This window comes from Carettochelys insculpta, chromosome 7 (genome assembly GCF_033958435.1).
Source record: "Carettochelys insculpta isolate YL-2023 chromosome 7, ASM3395843v1, whole genome shotgun sequence".
Classification (NCBI taxonomy): Eukaryota; Metazoa; Chordata; order Testudines; family Carettochelyidae; genus Carettochelys; species Carettochelys insculpta.
Genome location: NC_134143.1, coordinates 76,570,518 through 76,585,000, shown reverse-complemented (window position 1 = coordinate 76,585,000; position 14,483 = coordinate 76,570,518). Strand labels below are relative to the sequence as shown.

Genomic DNA, 14,483 nt, shown 5'->3' with positions numbered 1-14,483 from the left:
GAACTCAGGGTTGGTCTAGCTTTGGGACAGTTCTTCTCATAATAGCTTGCATTTCCCATCACAGCATGACACATGCTAATGTGACGTCTCGCACCATGGTGTAATCCTAAATTGTGAAAGGCAAAGATGCTCTTTGTTTCTTATGCTACCCTCCCTACAACATTGTTCTCCTCAATCCAACCACCTACTTACTGCATTGCCCCTGCTGTGACATCTCTACAGCGATGGGGCAAAAGGGCATTTGCAGAGAGCAAAGGATATCTCCCTTCAAGAGGTTACACATGGTTTCCAGTGAATGGAAAGGGGAGTACCTGCCCACTCTCCACCTGTTTAGTGGTCAGTGATGTGAAAACAAAACCAAAAAACTGCTGTGATAGTACAAATGGAAAAAATAAACTATTAGCAAGATTAAATGGCACTATCATAAAGGTGTTTTGAAATTAGTTGAGATGCCACAAACATTTTTTAAAAGTAAACAAACCTCAGATACTAAAGAACTCAGTTATATGCTGTTACAATTTTCAGCGCTGTGACTGCTCTTCCTCAACCATGCTGCTTTCCCCATCTGTAAAAGGTTATTACATCATCCTCACTTTAAATCTCTGCCTGAAAAAACCCTACTGAACAGCTAATGTGGCCTCATTTCACCCAGCTGAGGCTTTGGGGGAAAAGGGTTGCCAGTTCTCCTGGCCCAGATGCCATTTACCATAGTAATACCTGCTCCATGCAAGTTGGAAACCTGGAACAAGGCCAGGAGGGAGCCTGGGGCCAACACAGGCAACTGGAAAGAAGTGGTGCTTTTAAGCGGAAAGTGCTGCTTCTCTCTAGCTGCCTTCTGCGCAGCTGGACCAGAAACAGTGGGGCAACAGCAGAGTGGAGAGAGGACAAGGCCTGGATGGGGGGAGGGGCAAGCCATGGTCATGTGGTCTGTTCTCTCCTTGCAATCCCTGCACCAGTCACCTCTGGCCCCAAGAGAGCTAATCCCATCATCGGACTGACTCCAGTCATCTGAAGTGGGTCTTACCCACGAAATCTCATGACCTAATACATTTATTAGTCTCTAAGGTGCTACAGGACTGCTTATTATTTGTTCAGATACAGACTAACATAGCTACCCCTCTGAGACTATTTCCCATGATGGGAAAATTCTGCCTCTACACTCAAGAGCAGAAAACCTTAGAAACCAAACCACAGCTAGAAGGAAGCAGAAGTATGTACTTGGCATTTTCCACACATATGTCTTAGAGCAGTGGTTTGCAAACTTTTTGGTCCATGGTCCAACTCCATTCAACACAAACCTTTTCATGGATCACCAGCCAACCATCACTGATCACAAAACCCCTTCGCTTACCTCTAAACACCTTAATTACTAAATTATTTATATTAGGCTACTAGAGCTATAACATAAGGGGGCATATATAACTGGGGGGATGCTTCTCATTTGCATGGCCCCCGACTGATTTTTTTCTGTAGATCAGCAGCCTTCAACCCAAAAAATTTTCCCTACTCCTGCCATAAAGATAATGTTGAAACCTTATTTTGGACACAAATTAATATTTAAAATGAAGTTTGGTAAATTAACATGACACAATTAAAGCACTTAATCCATTCAATTATTTTGATTTCAGTAGCTCCTGTGTAATCCACTTCTTATTGATCCTCTCTTCTTCCAGAACAGTCTGCTCAATTGCCTCTTCTATCACTGTGCCTATCCCTTCGAATCTTATGTAGGTCTTTCTCCGTGGCCGCATTCCTAATCTTCTCTTTGAGTGCTGTTCTGTACACATTCCCTATTTCTTCCTTGCCTAGCCTTGCCACATCTCTTATCTTCTTAAGAGAAAGTGTAAGACAGTTTGAGTTTTAGCTTGATGTTTGCAATCACTAGACTGTGGGCTGAGTCTGTACCTGCTCCTTGGAAAATCTGGTACTGCTGTACTGAAGTCACCCATCTTCTTACTAAAAATCATGTCTATCATGTTGTTGGACTTCCTGTCATTCAATTGGCAGATCCACTTCCTACAGTCCTTTTGTTGGAGTCTCATGTTACAGATCACCATCTCATTCTCTGTAGCAAACTCTAATAGTTTCTCGCCTCGGTTGTTTCTTTCTTCATATCCAAACCTTCCCATGACTCTCTCCCAACCTTCATTATCTGTTCCAACCTCCTCCAACGATCAACTCATCTCTCTTCGGTATCTCCTCCAGCATCTGTGTCAAGTCTTTATAGAATAGCTCAGTCTCTTCCTCAGCACTGTCCAACATAGGTGCATACACTTGGATGACTGAGACATTGAACAGTTTTGCTTCAAATCTCTCTACCATCATTCTTGCACTCACCAGTTTGTATCCTAATAATGCTCCTCTAGCTCTTTTGCTAAGAAGAAATCCAACTCCTGCCTCATGCTTTGTTTCGTTCCCTGACCAAATGACTTCACAACCATAAATCTCTCCCGATGCCATCCAACACATCTCCGCCAGTCCAAGCATATCACATCGGTATAGTGCCATCTGCTTCTGAAGCAGCTCTAATTTTCCAGTTGCACGCACTGTTCAGATGTTCCAAATTCCAATTGATAATATTTGTGTTAGTTGTGATTTTTTTTTGGTAGCCAACTTATTGACCCAACCCCGATCACTCGATTGGTGTTGCAGACCTTGTTTAGCTGGGCAACGTCCAAGCCGATATCTTTTATCATTTAGCTGTACTGGCATCAAATTTCTTTCGTATTGTTGTTTCATGGTCAGCGCATCATCACTCATCTGACCAACCCTCCTCCTCTATCCAGGCTTGGGACCTAGAGGCTTCATGGCAGAGTTCCTCTCTCACTACTTAAGCAACTCTCCATTTTGCTCTGACTCCTCAGCTATTTGTTTTCAATTCTCTGAGACTGCCTCAGGGCGCTGTTCATTCCCTTTGTCTTTGCTATACATTGGCCAATATCTCATCTATCCAATGCCACGAGGAACTGAAAAAAAGAGAAAGAAGGACTCAGCACACTGAAGGCACTGCTGGGAAGCAGAAAAATGTTGTCCTTGTTCACAGCTGCAAGACCTCTGCCACCTCTCCCTGCAAGAGTCCCCACACAGGGATCTGCTACCTGTAAATAGTCTCTCACTGCTGTCTCAGAGGGCTCTGATTATTAAAGAATCTAATATATAATTTCAGGGAAACAGACAGGACCCATCAAGCTCTAGATCACAACCACAGGACTAGACACATCAGCAACAGTAAGTCACTTTCTTTCACTTGTATGTTGTCCAGGTTTCTGTCACACACACACACTAGCATTGGGGCAACCACTGCATGGTATACAAGGAGCTTTGTCTTAGGATAGATGTCCCAGTTCTTGAAGACCCTATGTTGCAAGCAGGTAAAAGCAGAGCTTGCACAGCTCAGACAATGCTGGATTTCCATATCAATGTCGACTTTAACGGAAAGATGACTTCAAAAATACGGGAAGTACTCCTAATTTTCCAGTAGTTCTCCTTTGACTTCAGTAGATGGTACCTTGGATTCTCTCATTGGCAAGAGTGGGTGGAACACCTTGGTCTTTTGGATGTTCAGTGTGAGGCTGAGATTCTCATATGCTTCAGCAAAGCCACTTAAGATGATCTGAAGGGCTGCAGGAGAAAGAGCAGCAACCTGTGACATGTATGCCTAAGGAAGGACTGAGTCTTCAAAGTACAGATATGTTAGTATAACAGCAAATGTTTAGTCAGACACAATCAGGTTATTTCCTTTATTCTTGGACTTGTTGGACAGCTGTGTTAGCACATGTACTAGTCCCACTGTAACTTTACAAGATGAATCCCAGGGAAGCCATTCTGTTTTTTAAAATCCATTTTTAGTTGCTCTGTAACACCTACCAGCCAACCATATTCTCTCTCTCTCTCTCTTTTTTTGGTTAATAAAAATCATGGCTCCCTTCTGGGCAACTCGGGGCCCAGTTGTGGTCCAGTGAGGGACATGTTTGCCTTTTGGGTGCCATGGTTACTTTGCAGGGGACCTGGTAGCATTTTGGATGCCATGGTTTCCTTCTCCCCTAGCCCCAACTGCTTTCTGTTGGGGCTGAAGAAACACACTCTTCAGCCCCAGGAGGAAGTTGCCGTGTCCAGAGGAGAGACGCATCCCTCCAACCTGCTCAACAGGGCCATATTAAGAAAGGGGATTTAGGGTCTGCAACCCAGCACCTGGGGGATGCAGCCCATAACACCCGTGTTCTTGCCCAGCCCTCCTGATGGGGGATGGAGGGAGCTATGTTGCTGTGAGCACCAGGAAGCCACATTCCCATGCTACCATTGCCTGGGAGCTCTAACACTCCATTTACTTACTATTCCATTTGACTACCCTGATTCTAATGCTTCAACTCACCCAGTGCAATATACTTTTGCAATCAGCATCAATCATGGATCCAAAGAATTGCTGCTATGGTCCCAGCTTTGGAACAGTTTCTGGGAGAACTTTACTGTGTCAGACCTCCCAGGTGTCTGACTCTTCCTCCAGAGTAAGGCCCTCAGTTTCACTGCTTCCTTAAACTGGACTGCTGGGCCATTAGCACTTACGCTTCACAGTGTGAGCTCCATTCAGCATGTCCCAGGGAGCCAGATCCCTGAGGGAGACTTCTTCAATTTAAAGGGAACAATGCTCCTCACAAGCATGTGCAGAGACACTCAGCCAGCCCAGTCAAACAATATGTCTATCAGTCCACTGGAACACAGCACGGGAAGACTTTGGTTAGCATAGAGGAATGAAGGTTAAAACACAGACCATTCTGGACAGCCAGAGCCCAGCCAAGCTGCAGTGAAATCTGTTGTTCAAGCTCTGTGTCCCCCTTCATCCAATCACCTTTGTCAGCCTCTCAGGTGTGTTTCAGCTGCTTCCAGCAGCCAACACTTATCTTCTCCTTCTCCCTAGTCCTTTCCTTTTGAGCTGAAAAGATGAGGCTCAGTGTCTGTGCTGAAAAGTGGGGAAGCCATTTTTCCGGATCATTGCTATTTGTTCACATGTGGGGAATTGGATTTGTCATCTTTTAAGTAAAGAGCTCCACTGAGGTGGGTCCTAAGGCCCCAGACAGTTAGGCACTATTTACAAATGTGTCTTAGATTGTCTTCCTGAGACCAAAAACTTTCTTTTCACATAATAATGCAACATAAAAGGGAAAATGATGCATGCACATGGGATCCATAAAAATATTACAAAAAATTCCCACTTTGTCAATGACATGAACAGGTGAGGCTCACAAATATAAGAAGTCTAAATACAAAGAACAAGTGCATCTGCAGTTTGGAATTTAAATACAAGAGCTCTTAACCACTAATAGCACAATTTGTCTGTATTAAATATTACTTTTTTGGTGAAAAGTGAAAATTTAAAAAAAATGAATGGGTGAACAGTTTAATCTTGTGATCAACAGTCCCCATACATTTGGCATCCTTAACTAAGTGAACTCCTTCAAGACAGAAAATTGAAGTTCTGTAGCAAGCAATCCACAGATTAAGATCCCAAACCATTTTGCATAAAGTTTATTTTGAAAAACAAGGCATACTGCTGCCACTCTCTTTTGGAGGTAATTAAGTTTCATATAAAATCGAAGAGCAAAAATATTTCATACAAATATTCATAAAAGGATAATGAAATCCACATAATATGTAACTATGAAATCGATCTATATTGGTCAGCAATTAAAAGACAATCAGAGTAAAAAGAATCTTTTGGTCAAAACATTGCTATACTTGTGTTATTTAACATTTAAATAAAGACAAAATAATTGTCATAGCACTTCTGAATTTTCAAAAGCTGGACAAGATCCTAAGTTATTGGAGACAACAAGTTCAGAAAAAACTCTATCTTCTTTCTTAACTGAAAAGTTACAGAAAAGGAGAGGAAATGTTTAAAACTAATGGGAAGGTATTAAGAGGAATAAGTGGCCCCATCTCTAGAGCTAAGCATACACATATGGCACCACACAAATCAAGGAAAGGAAAGAAGGCAGAGGAGAGCCTCTGAGCCCTTTCTACGATTTGAGGGATGCAGGGCTGTGGTATCAGGGGACCCTGTCTGCAACAGCTGTATTTGGTGCTACACAGAAGAAGCAGAAGCATGTATTCTCAGGCATAGATATGATCAATTTGTCTTAATTTTACTGCAGTGACAAAGAAAAACCTGTAGGAGCCAAAGTGTGGGTACAACGAATCTGAAGGTGAAGTACAATCTCCTCCTCAGAGAGAGCTCTGAACCCTAAACATTCTCAGTAAACATTTCACACTCGTGATTTCCTCAGATGTTTTCAGCTGGTGCTTCTCTGAGGGACAGGAAGACTCTCATGAAGATACTTCATACTCCCATGTTCAGAGAAGTCAGAAACAACATGATTCTCCCCTTTCAGCAACCATTTTGTAGTTAACAGCCCCTCAATTCCCACTGGCCCACGGGCATGGATACGAGAAGTACTGATTCCAACTTCTGCACCTGCAATCAAGGAGCAGGTTTAGATAAAAAGACATTTTGTGCTCAGTGTTTTGCTGGGACCATTTTCCATCATCAGTTCTATGTAGTAAACTCTTTCATATCCAGAAGCACTGGCACCTAGAGGTTGCTGGATATTCAAATATTTTGGATAATAGAAAGGTATACCTAGCTATGCATAACATGAAAGAAAAACAAGACTACATATTAAGAAACAAACAAAAATGTATGCAGAGTACTTTATCCATCAACAACTGCAGTATTATACACTGTAAGCTTAAACTGTATTTATTTGTATTTACTTTCACTATACTGTACTTAAGGAAAACGTAACTAACATTTACTTATGGTTAAAATACCAGTTATTTGAGAGTTCTGGATGATAGAATGCCAGATATGAAAGAGTTAACTGTATTTTCATTTTATCTAAGAGGGAAAGAGAAAAGCCATTAGCTTGTCTTTGCCATTAAATTTTTGCAGGGCCCAGAGCAGTACTGTTCAATTTCTATTCTAGAAATAAAAGTAGTACTGTTCTGCGGATGTATGTTTTTATTCTTCCTGCCTTCATCATCATCATCACCACCACCACAAAGCATCTTTACTTTAGTACTAAGTCCTACTGTTCTTGCCACATTTCATTTTCCAAAATATGCTGAATCCATAAATAGATCCCTATCTGGCATCTTAATTAAAAAAAATAAATCCTAACTTGCTATAACTGAGACTGACTCTGAGCTTTAGTGTCTTTGCTCTTCACACTCTAAGGCAGTAGTTCCCAACCTGGGGTCTGCAAAGATATTGCAGGAGGTCCATGAAAAAAATAAATAAATAAAAATGATCACAGAAAATAAGTTTTAAATTAACTGCAAAGTTACAACCCGACATCCAGTCTTTGATGTCAATGAAACAACAACAGGGATATCACTAACCCAAAAATTTATTATTTGTTGCTATGTAGGCCCAATCATTGTGGTAATTTGTTGTGAAGAGATATACTATCAAATTGTTATGACATCAGAAATGAGTATGTATCTTTTTAAATCTTAATTATTTACATTTCCTTTTTAAATGAATGACATATACATAGGGGCTAAAATTGGCTTTGAAGTGGGTATGTCAGGGTCGTCCAATCCTTTTTCATCGGGGGCCACACAGCAAATTTTTACATGTTCCAGGGGCTGAACACAAAACAACTCCAAACCAGCCCCTCCTGACATCCCCAGGCTTAACGCTCACAACCCCAGACCACTGCCCCCGCCACACAGCTCCAAGCCGCCCCTGTCGCCAGGCACCCTACACCCCACCCTCAGTGACTCACCAGAGCCACTGCAGGAGCCCCACGAGCCACGCAAGCTGCATCCAGCCCACCACGCAGCCGCTTTTTAAAAATGGTGCCACTGCTGGCTATGTGGGCTGGATTAAAAAGCTCCACAGGCTGAATTCTGGCCTGCAGGCCATGAGTTGGACACCCTTGGGGCACTCAAATGGTTTGGGGGGGACGGAGTGATTGGGGATCCACAGTAGTGAAAAGGTTGGTAACCACTATTCTAGGTCACTGTTTCTCAACTTTTTTTAAAATTAAGTCCCCCTTTAAAAAAAAAAAAACAAACACTTAAGTACCCCCAAACTTCTCTCACATACCCCTTAATGGTATGCATACTACCGGTTGAGAAACATAGTCCTAAAGTAATCTGAGGTCTTGAAAAGGGTTCAGTAATCTGGAAAGTCTGACTGGCAGTTGTTTCAAGAGTCAGATTTGTTTTGCATACCAAGTTACACCTCATTTAAAAAATACTTATAAAAACATGCCAAAATATCACAGCAGATTCCTACTGAAAACTTGCTGACTTTCTACCACCTTAATATCAAATAAACGAATTGGAACAGTAATATTGTACTTACATTTCAGCACAAGGTATATAACAGTAGAAACAAGTCACTGTCTGAACAAACTTTTAGATTTTACTGACTATACTAATGTTTTTTATGTAGCCTGTTGTAGAACTAGGCAAATATCTAGATGAACTAGTGTACCCCTAGAAGACCTCTGTGTACCCTCAGGGGTATTCGTATCCCTGGATGAGAAACACTGCTCTAGGGCACCGTCTGCTAGGACATGCACTAATGATATTTAGACCACGAAGCAACAGTTGTGGCCAGGCAGTGCTCTTGCTACCAGAACTGGAATGGCTACAGAGGCAATCTCCTGCAGTTGTACTCCAAAGAAGAGTGCTTCAAATCTCAGAAGCCAGGAAAGCGGAAGCTGGTGCTGCTGCCTCTTGAATCACAAGAAAAGTCATTAAGTTCTTCTACTGCACTACCTTTTCTCTCTCCCTCACTTCAGTTCTGACATTTTAGTAGCCAGTAATACTGCTTGCTGAAGTATGTGATGAGAGTTGGGAGGGTACAACATATTCACTTCTAGTTCTATCGAGAGGATGGATAAAAACTGATTTTAAAATATAATTTGATTTAAATAGGCTTTGTGGAAAAGAATTTAAAATTAAAATTGAAACTATGACAACCTGTAGTAATCTATAATGTACTATAACCTATTACAATAATTTACATTAACTGCTGATAATAGTAAAGTAGTACATGCTTGCTGAAGAAATGTTATGAAGAAAATCAAACCACTACACTAGTGGAACTCTTGGCTAAATACCTGGCAGCAGAGTTTGCTGCAGTGCTAAATGAGCTTTTGACAGCAGCAGCCTCTTCAGCAGATGTGTACACAATATTTTCTATCTTTCAGTTTATTCAAACTCTGCAATGTCATTGTTATTTAATCCAAAGTTGAAAAATTAATAGGCAGTTGAAATGGCCGGAGAGTTTGTTTTCTTCTTGTAATCTATGAATAAAGAATGAGTTCTGAAGATGAAATTGACTATTTCTAAAATTTTCAAGGACTTGAGTGACTAGAAACAAGCAATTCTGTTCACTAACTACAGCTAAACTTGCATTAATGAATTAGTTAGTTTTAAATACAAAATATATTTTGAAATTTTCTGATTCAGCATATTTACAGTTTTATTAAATAAACCAATCTTAGATGCTTTTTGTGCATTTTAATCGAATTCCAATTTCCAGGTACATGGAATTTGACACAAATCTTGAAAAACATTCTGCTTTTAAATAACTGACAGTCACAATTCTTGAGTGTGTGTGTGCAGTGAAACCATGCTGGAACTGAAAATAATGAGAATAGAATCCAACTATTGTGACTTCAGTATATGATCTCTCTTGATAGGTGCATGTCCTGTGCTCAGTAAAATGGAGCATCAATTTTGATTAAGGGATCTAAAGGCTACTGTAGTATAGCACTATTACACCTTTGTTTTTCATTTAATCTGGATTACATAGCATATTTTATGATTATGCTCCAGTTAATTTGACCCACCAAACTGTCTCAGTCCTATAGAGTGAAAGGTTGAAGTTTCTGCTTTTACTCCTTTTCTTCCTTTCTTTTATTAAGTTCTGTAAAAACCTCATTGGCAGGCAGCACTGCACTCAGAGAAGGGACAATACCCTTCTAAAGGACTAAGGCAGGCATTCTGTCATACTTCAGGGAAAAGAGTGAAAACCCCAAATTCAGATCACCAACTGCAAGCAGCACAGAATAATTTCATGCAACCCCTTACCAAGTCCAAACCGATATCCATCAGAGAAACGGGTGCTGGCATTCCAAAAGACACAGGCACTGTCCACATGATGAAGAAAGAACTCTGCTGTTTTCTCTGAGGGAAAGAGAAAAATCTGAATAGATAGAGATGGAACAAGGCACTCTAACCAAGTAATTGGTGGGTACGTTATGAAAACCTGAACAGATGTAATGCAATGTAAGTAGCTGTTAACTGCATCAATGACCAAAACAATGCTCACTGGTCTCTTTCTACACAGCACAAATATCAAATATTTGGATCTGCAAAAAGGAGAATGAGATCCTCAGAAAAGGAAGAAATAAAATACAAAGTTCTCCACCCCTCGTAAGGAGAACCAATTCAGGACAGGTAACTTCACATACCAGGAATAGACTGAAGAGAGCCATTCAGATCACTAACCATTCTCTGTGATGATAACATCTGTGTGTGAACTTCCATACTTGTGGATGTGGTCAATTGCTTCCTGGACACTGTCCACCACCTCAATGCAACACTCTAGATCACCGTATTCCGTGCGGAGCGATTTTACTTCTGAAGGACTGAAAGTCAAATACGAAGCAAATTTGGGACCAGCATGAATCTTCACCTGCAAGAACAGAGGATCTGATAGTATTGATCTTGTAGACTGAATGGCCACTTCTGAATCAGATTCTTACTAGGCAATAAGTCAGCTGCAGCATAAAGGTCTTAGCTTATCTGGACTCATGAACAGAGTTTTACATCATTAGCTGTAGGAGCTATTTCAGAGAACTTGATGGGAACTAATAAAAGGATTCAATTTTGAATCACAGTGGATAGCCAACTGAGCATCGGTATTAGTATCATGTTGTAGCTAAAAAGGGCTAACCAATCTTTTGATGTATAAATTGAAGAATATCAAACAGGTGTAAAGAGGCAACATTGCACATGATATGGTATTAGCGACATCATCACTGCAGTATGTGCCTAGTTCTGGTTTTCACGCTTCAAAAATGGTAATTAAAATACTGGAGTGAAAGTTCAGTGAAAAGCTACAAGAACGATCAAAGTCTAGAAAAAGACACTGTACAGCAAGAGACTAAGGCACTCAACCTATATAGTTTAGCAATGTGACGGTTAAACGGAGATTTCATCAGGATGAAGTGAATGCATTTCTCTGATGTAAATTGTAAAGGAGGTCAGACTAGGTGATATAATGATCCCTTCTCTCCTTAAGATCTATTAGGTTAACAACAACTTCCAACTTTCTACAAAAAAGAAAAGAAAAAAGTCTGAAAGATGAAGCAATACAAATGCAAACTGGAAATAACATTAGCAATGTTAATTAAAAATCAGAAAATATTACTACTACTTACTAGTCATCACTTAGGCTACGGCTACACTTAGAAAAAACTTTGAAATGGCCATGCTAATGGCCAAATTGAAGAATACGAATGAGGCGCTGAAATGAATATTCAGTGCCTCACTAGCATGCCGCTGGCCATGCCGCGTTTTGCTCATGCGCGGTTTGTCCACACAGGGGTCCTTTTCAAAAGGACCCCGCAAACATCAAAATCCCCTTAATCCTATCAGCTGATGTTGCAGGGTCCTTTCAAACAGGACCCTTGTGTGGACGAACAGTGCACAAGCTAAATGCGGCACTTTCGAAGTGCCACAGCCGGTGGCATACTAATGAGGCGCTAAATATTCATTTCAGTGCCTCATTAGTAATCTTCCATTTGGCCATTAGCATGGCCATTTCGAAGTTTTTTCTAAGTGTAGACACGGCCTTAAAGTCTTTAAAATCAAGAGGAATGACGTAGTACAAAGACAATGTATTGATATATTAATAATAATATTAATTATTTGATGAAATTCTCTGGCTTGGTCTACATTACCGTTACGTAGATGCAAGACAGCTTATGTCAACCTAATTCTAGTCCACACTTTTATCGGTCTCCCCACCAATATAAGCAGCCTATTACATTAACACAGTAACTTCACCCCCTTGATCATCACAGATCTCTGACTAATGTACTTAAGTCAATGCAGTGTGACTGCAGACACGGTTACTTAATGTCAAACCCATTTGTCCTCCAGCAGCTGTCCCACAATGCCTTACCCCAACTGCTCTGGTCACCATCATGAACTCCATTGCCCAGGAGCCCTTTAAAGCTCTGTAAATTTTTGAAATATCTTTGCCTCATTGCCCAGCTTGGTGCACACACCTAGCAGCTTTCCATTGTTGAGTGGCGATGCCCAGCTGACTATGCCAGTCACATGCTCTTGACTGGAATAGGCAGGTTATACTAATCTCCTGGCCTTGTAGAAGAGAAATGACTATGTAGGCATAGCTCTGCAACTGCTGTAGTAACACTGACATCTATAAGATGACTGCTCAGGGATGCAGGACAAAGGGTGTAACAGGACACAGCAGCAGTGCTGTGTGAAAGCCAAGTTGCTGTGCCAGGCATACCAGAAAGTAAGGGAGGCCCTCAATTTACCTGATGCCAAGCCAAAGACAGGCTGTTTTTACAAAGCTGCATGCCATACTCAGAGATCACACCACTCACAGCACCACAGATACCTCTGAGGATCCTGAGTTATGGGTCAAATCAATGAACAAAAGGAAGGAGGCAGACTTGAAAAAAAGAGATGTATGGAAGAGAAGCAACTAAGGGATCCAGCTGTGCAGCAAGCCAGGATATGGTTTTGACCATATCACAGTCTAGCTAGTCAATCATGGTCAAGTCCAGAAAAGGGGAAAGAACCTCAGTAAGGGCGTGAATAAATTTCCAGTCACAGGGATGGCAGACCCAAAATATCAGGATTCATATGCTGTCTTTTCAATAAATTATTTCTGCTACAAGAGGCAGAAGTATAAACAAGAGGGGTTACTGCTCGCTTTTCATTACCCTGTAAAGTGATATAGCATGGTCATGTGGCACAGTTTATACCCACAGGAGTGTCATAGTCCTGTTTACCTCTATTATAGTTACAGTTGTGCATTATATTCTGCTTTTTTGTATTCAGCAGTACAGCAAGGAACCTAAAGATCTGTATTCTGAAAGACATGGGCTGTAGCTGTTAACATGAGTTTGAGGCCTATGGAGTTTGGCATAGATAAAAGTAAGTAATTCGTAAGGGACTGGAAGTAGGATGTATGGGTGAGGTTTACGTATACAACTTCAGCAAAACAGACATGAGCTGACACCAATTTTCTGGAAGGTTGACTGCAAATGCATCATGGCAATGAATGGATGTATATGACAATGAGGTGAAATATATATACTAACCTATAACAGAGTACTAGAATTGGAAGAGACCTTAAGGTCATCAAGTCCAGTCCCCTGCCCTCATGGCAGGATCAAGCACCATCTAGATAATACCCAACAGATGCCTATCCAATCCACTCTTAAATATTTCCAATAATGGAGATTTCACAACCTCCCTAGGCAACTTATTCCATTGTTTAACCACCCTGACCGGACATTTTTTTCTAATGTCCAACCTATAACTCCCTTGTTCCAGTGTAAGCCCATTGCTTCTTTTCCTATCAGAGGTTAAAGACAGTAAGTTTTCTAACACCCTTTTAGGTGCTTGAAAGCTGCCATCGAGTCCCCTCTCATCTTCCCTTTTTCAAACTATTGTTTCAATCTCCCCTTATATGTCATGTTTTCTTGATCTTCAATCATTTTTGCTGCTCTTCGCTGTACCATCCCCAATTTCTCCACATCTTTCTTGAAACATAGTGCCCAGAACTGGACACAATACACCAACTGAGGCCCAATCAGTGCCGTCCAGAGCAGAAGAATTCCTTCTCATGTCTTCCTCGCAACACTTGTTAATAAATCACAGAGTGATGTTCACTTTTTTTGCAACAATGTCACACTTTTGACTCATTTAGCTTGTGGTCTACTATGACCCCTAAATCCTTTCTGCAGTACACCTTCCTAGACTCCCATTTTGTATGATTGAAACTGATTGTTCCTGTAGCGAGGTGCAGGGGCCTCCCCCTGACTCAGAGGCCTCTCAGAGACCTTGGTGGGTGGGACCAGAACAACTGTGCCCCACCCCCCCAGAGAGCAGCAGGACCGGAAGTACCAGAGGCAGGGCTTGAAGCTCATTAAAAGGCTGGCCTCTGAGCAGGGCAAAGGCCTCTGACAAGATTACTGGGAACCAAAGCTGAGTGACAGGGGCCAGACTGTCAGGCCAGCAAGAGCCACCGGCCAGCTGCCCTGATCAACCCAGAGAGCTGCAGCCAAGCCTTCCGTTAGCCAGGTACCCAGACTTTCCTGACCTACTGGGGCCCTTGGGCCTGTGGAGAACCTCACACCCTGAGGCCCTGCCAGAGCTCCTGCTCGTGGCCAGCAACCCCAGAGATTCAGAATGGGAAC

General features: G+C 41.6%; 1 protein-coding gene across 9 annotated transcripts in view; it reads right to left on the bottom strand.

Annotated features, from left to right (window-relative positions):
• Positions 1–5,506: 5,506 nt before the first annotated feature.
• The window catches only part of ALDH18A1 (aldehyde dehydrogenase 18 family member A1), a 127,379-nt gene continuing 118,402 nt past the window's right edge, over positions 5,507–14,483 (bottom strand). For all 9 annotated transcript variants that reach the window (XM_074999399.1, XM_074999400.1, XM_074999396.1 and 6 more), the window contains 3 exons: positions 10,528–10,714; positions 10,108–10,203; positions 5,507–6,469 (listed from right to left, as the gene is read on the bottom strand). In XM_074999399.1, the coding sequence (XP_074855500.1) occupies positions 6,288–6,469; positions 10,108–10,203; positions 10,528–10,714 (465 nt within the window). In that variant the 3' untranslated portion in view covers positions 5,507–6,287. The remainder of the gene's footprint in view (positions 6,470–10,107; positions 10,204–10,527; positions 10,715–14,483) is intronic.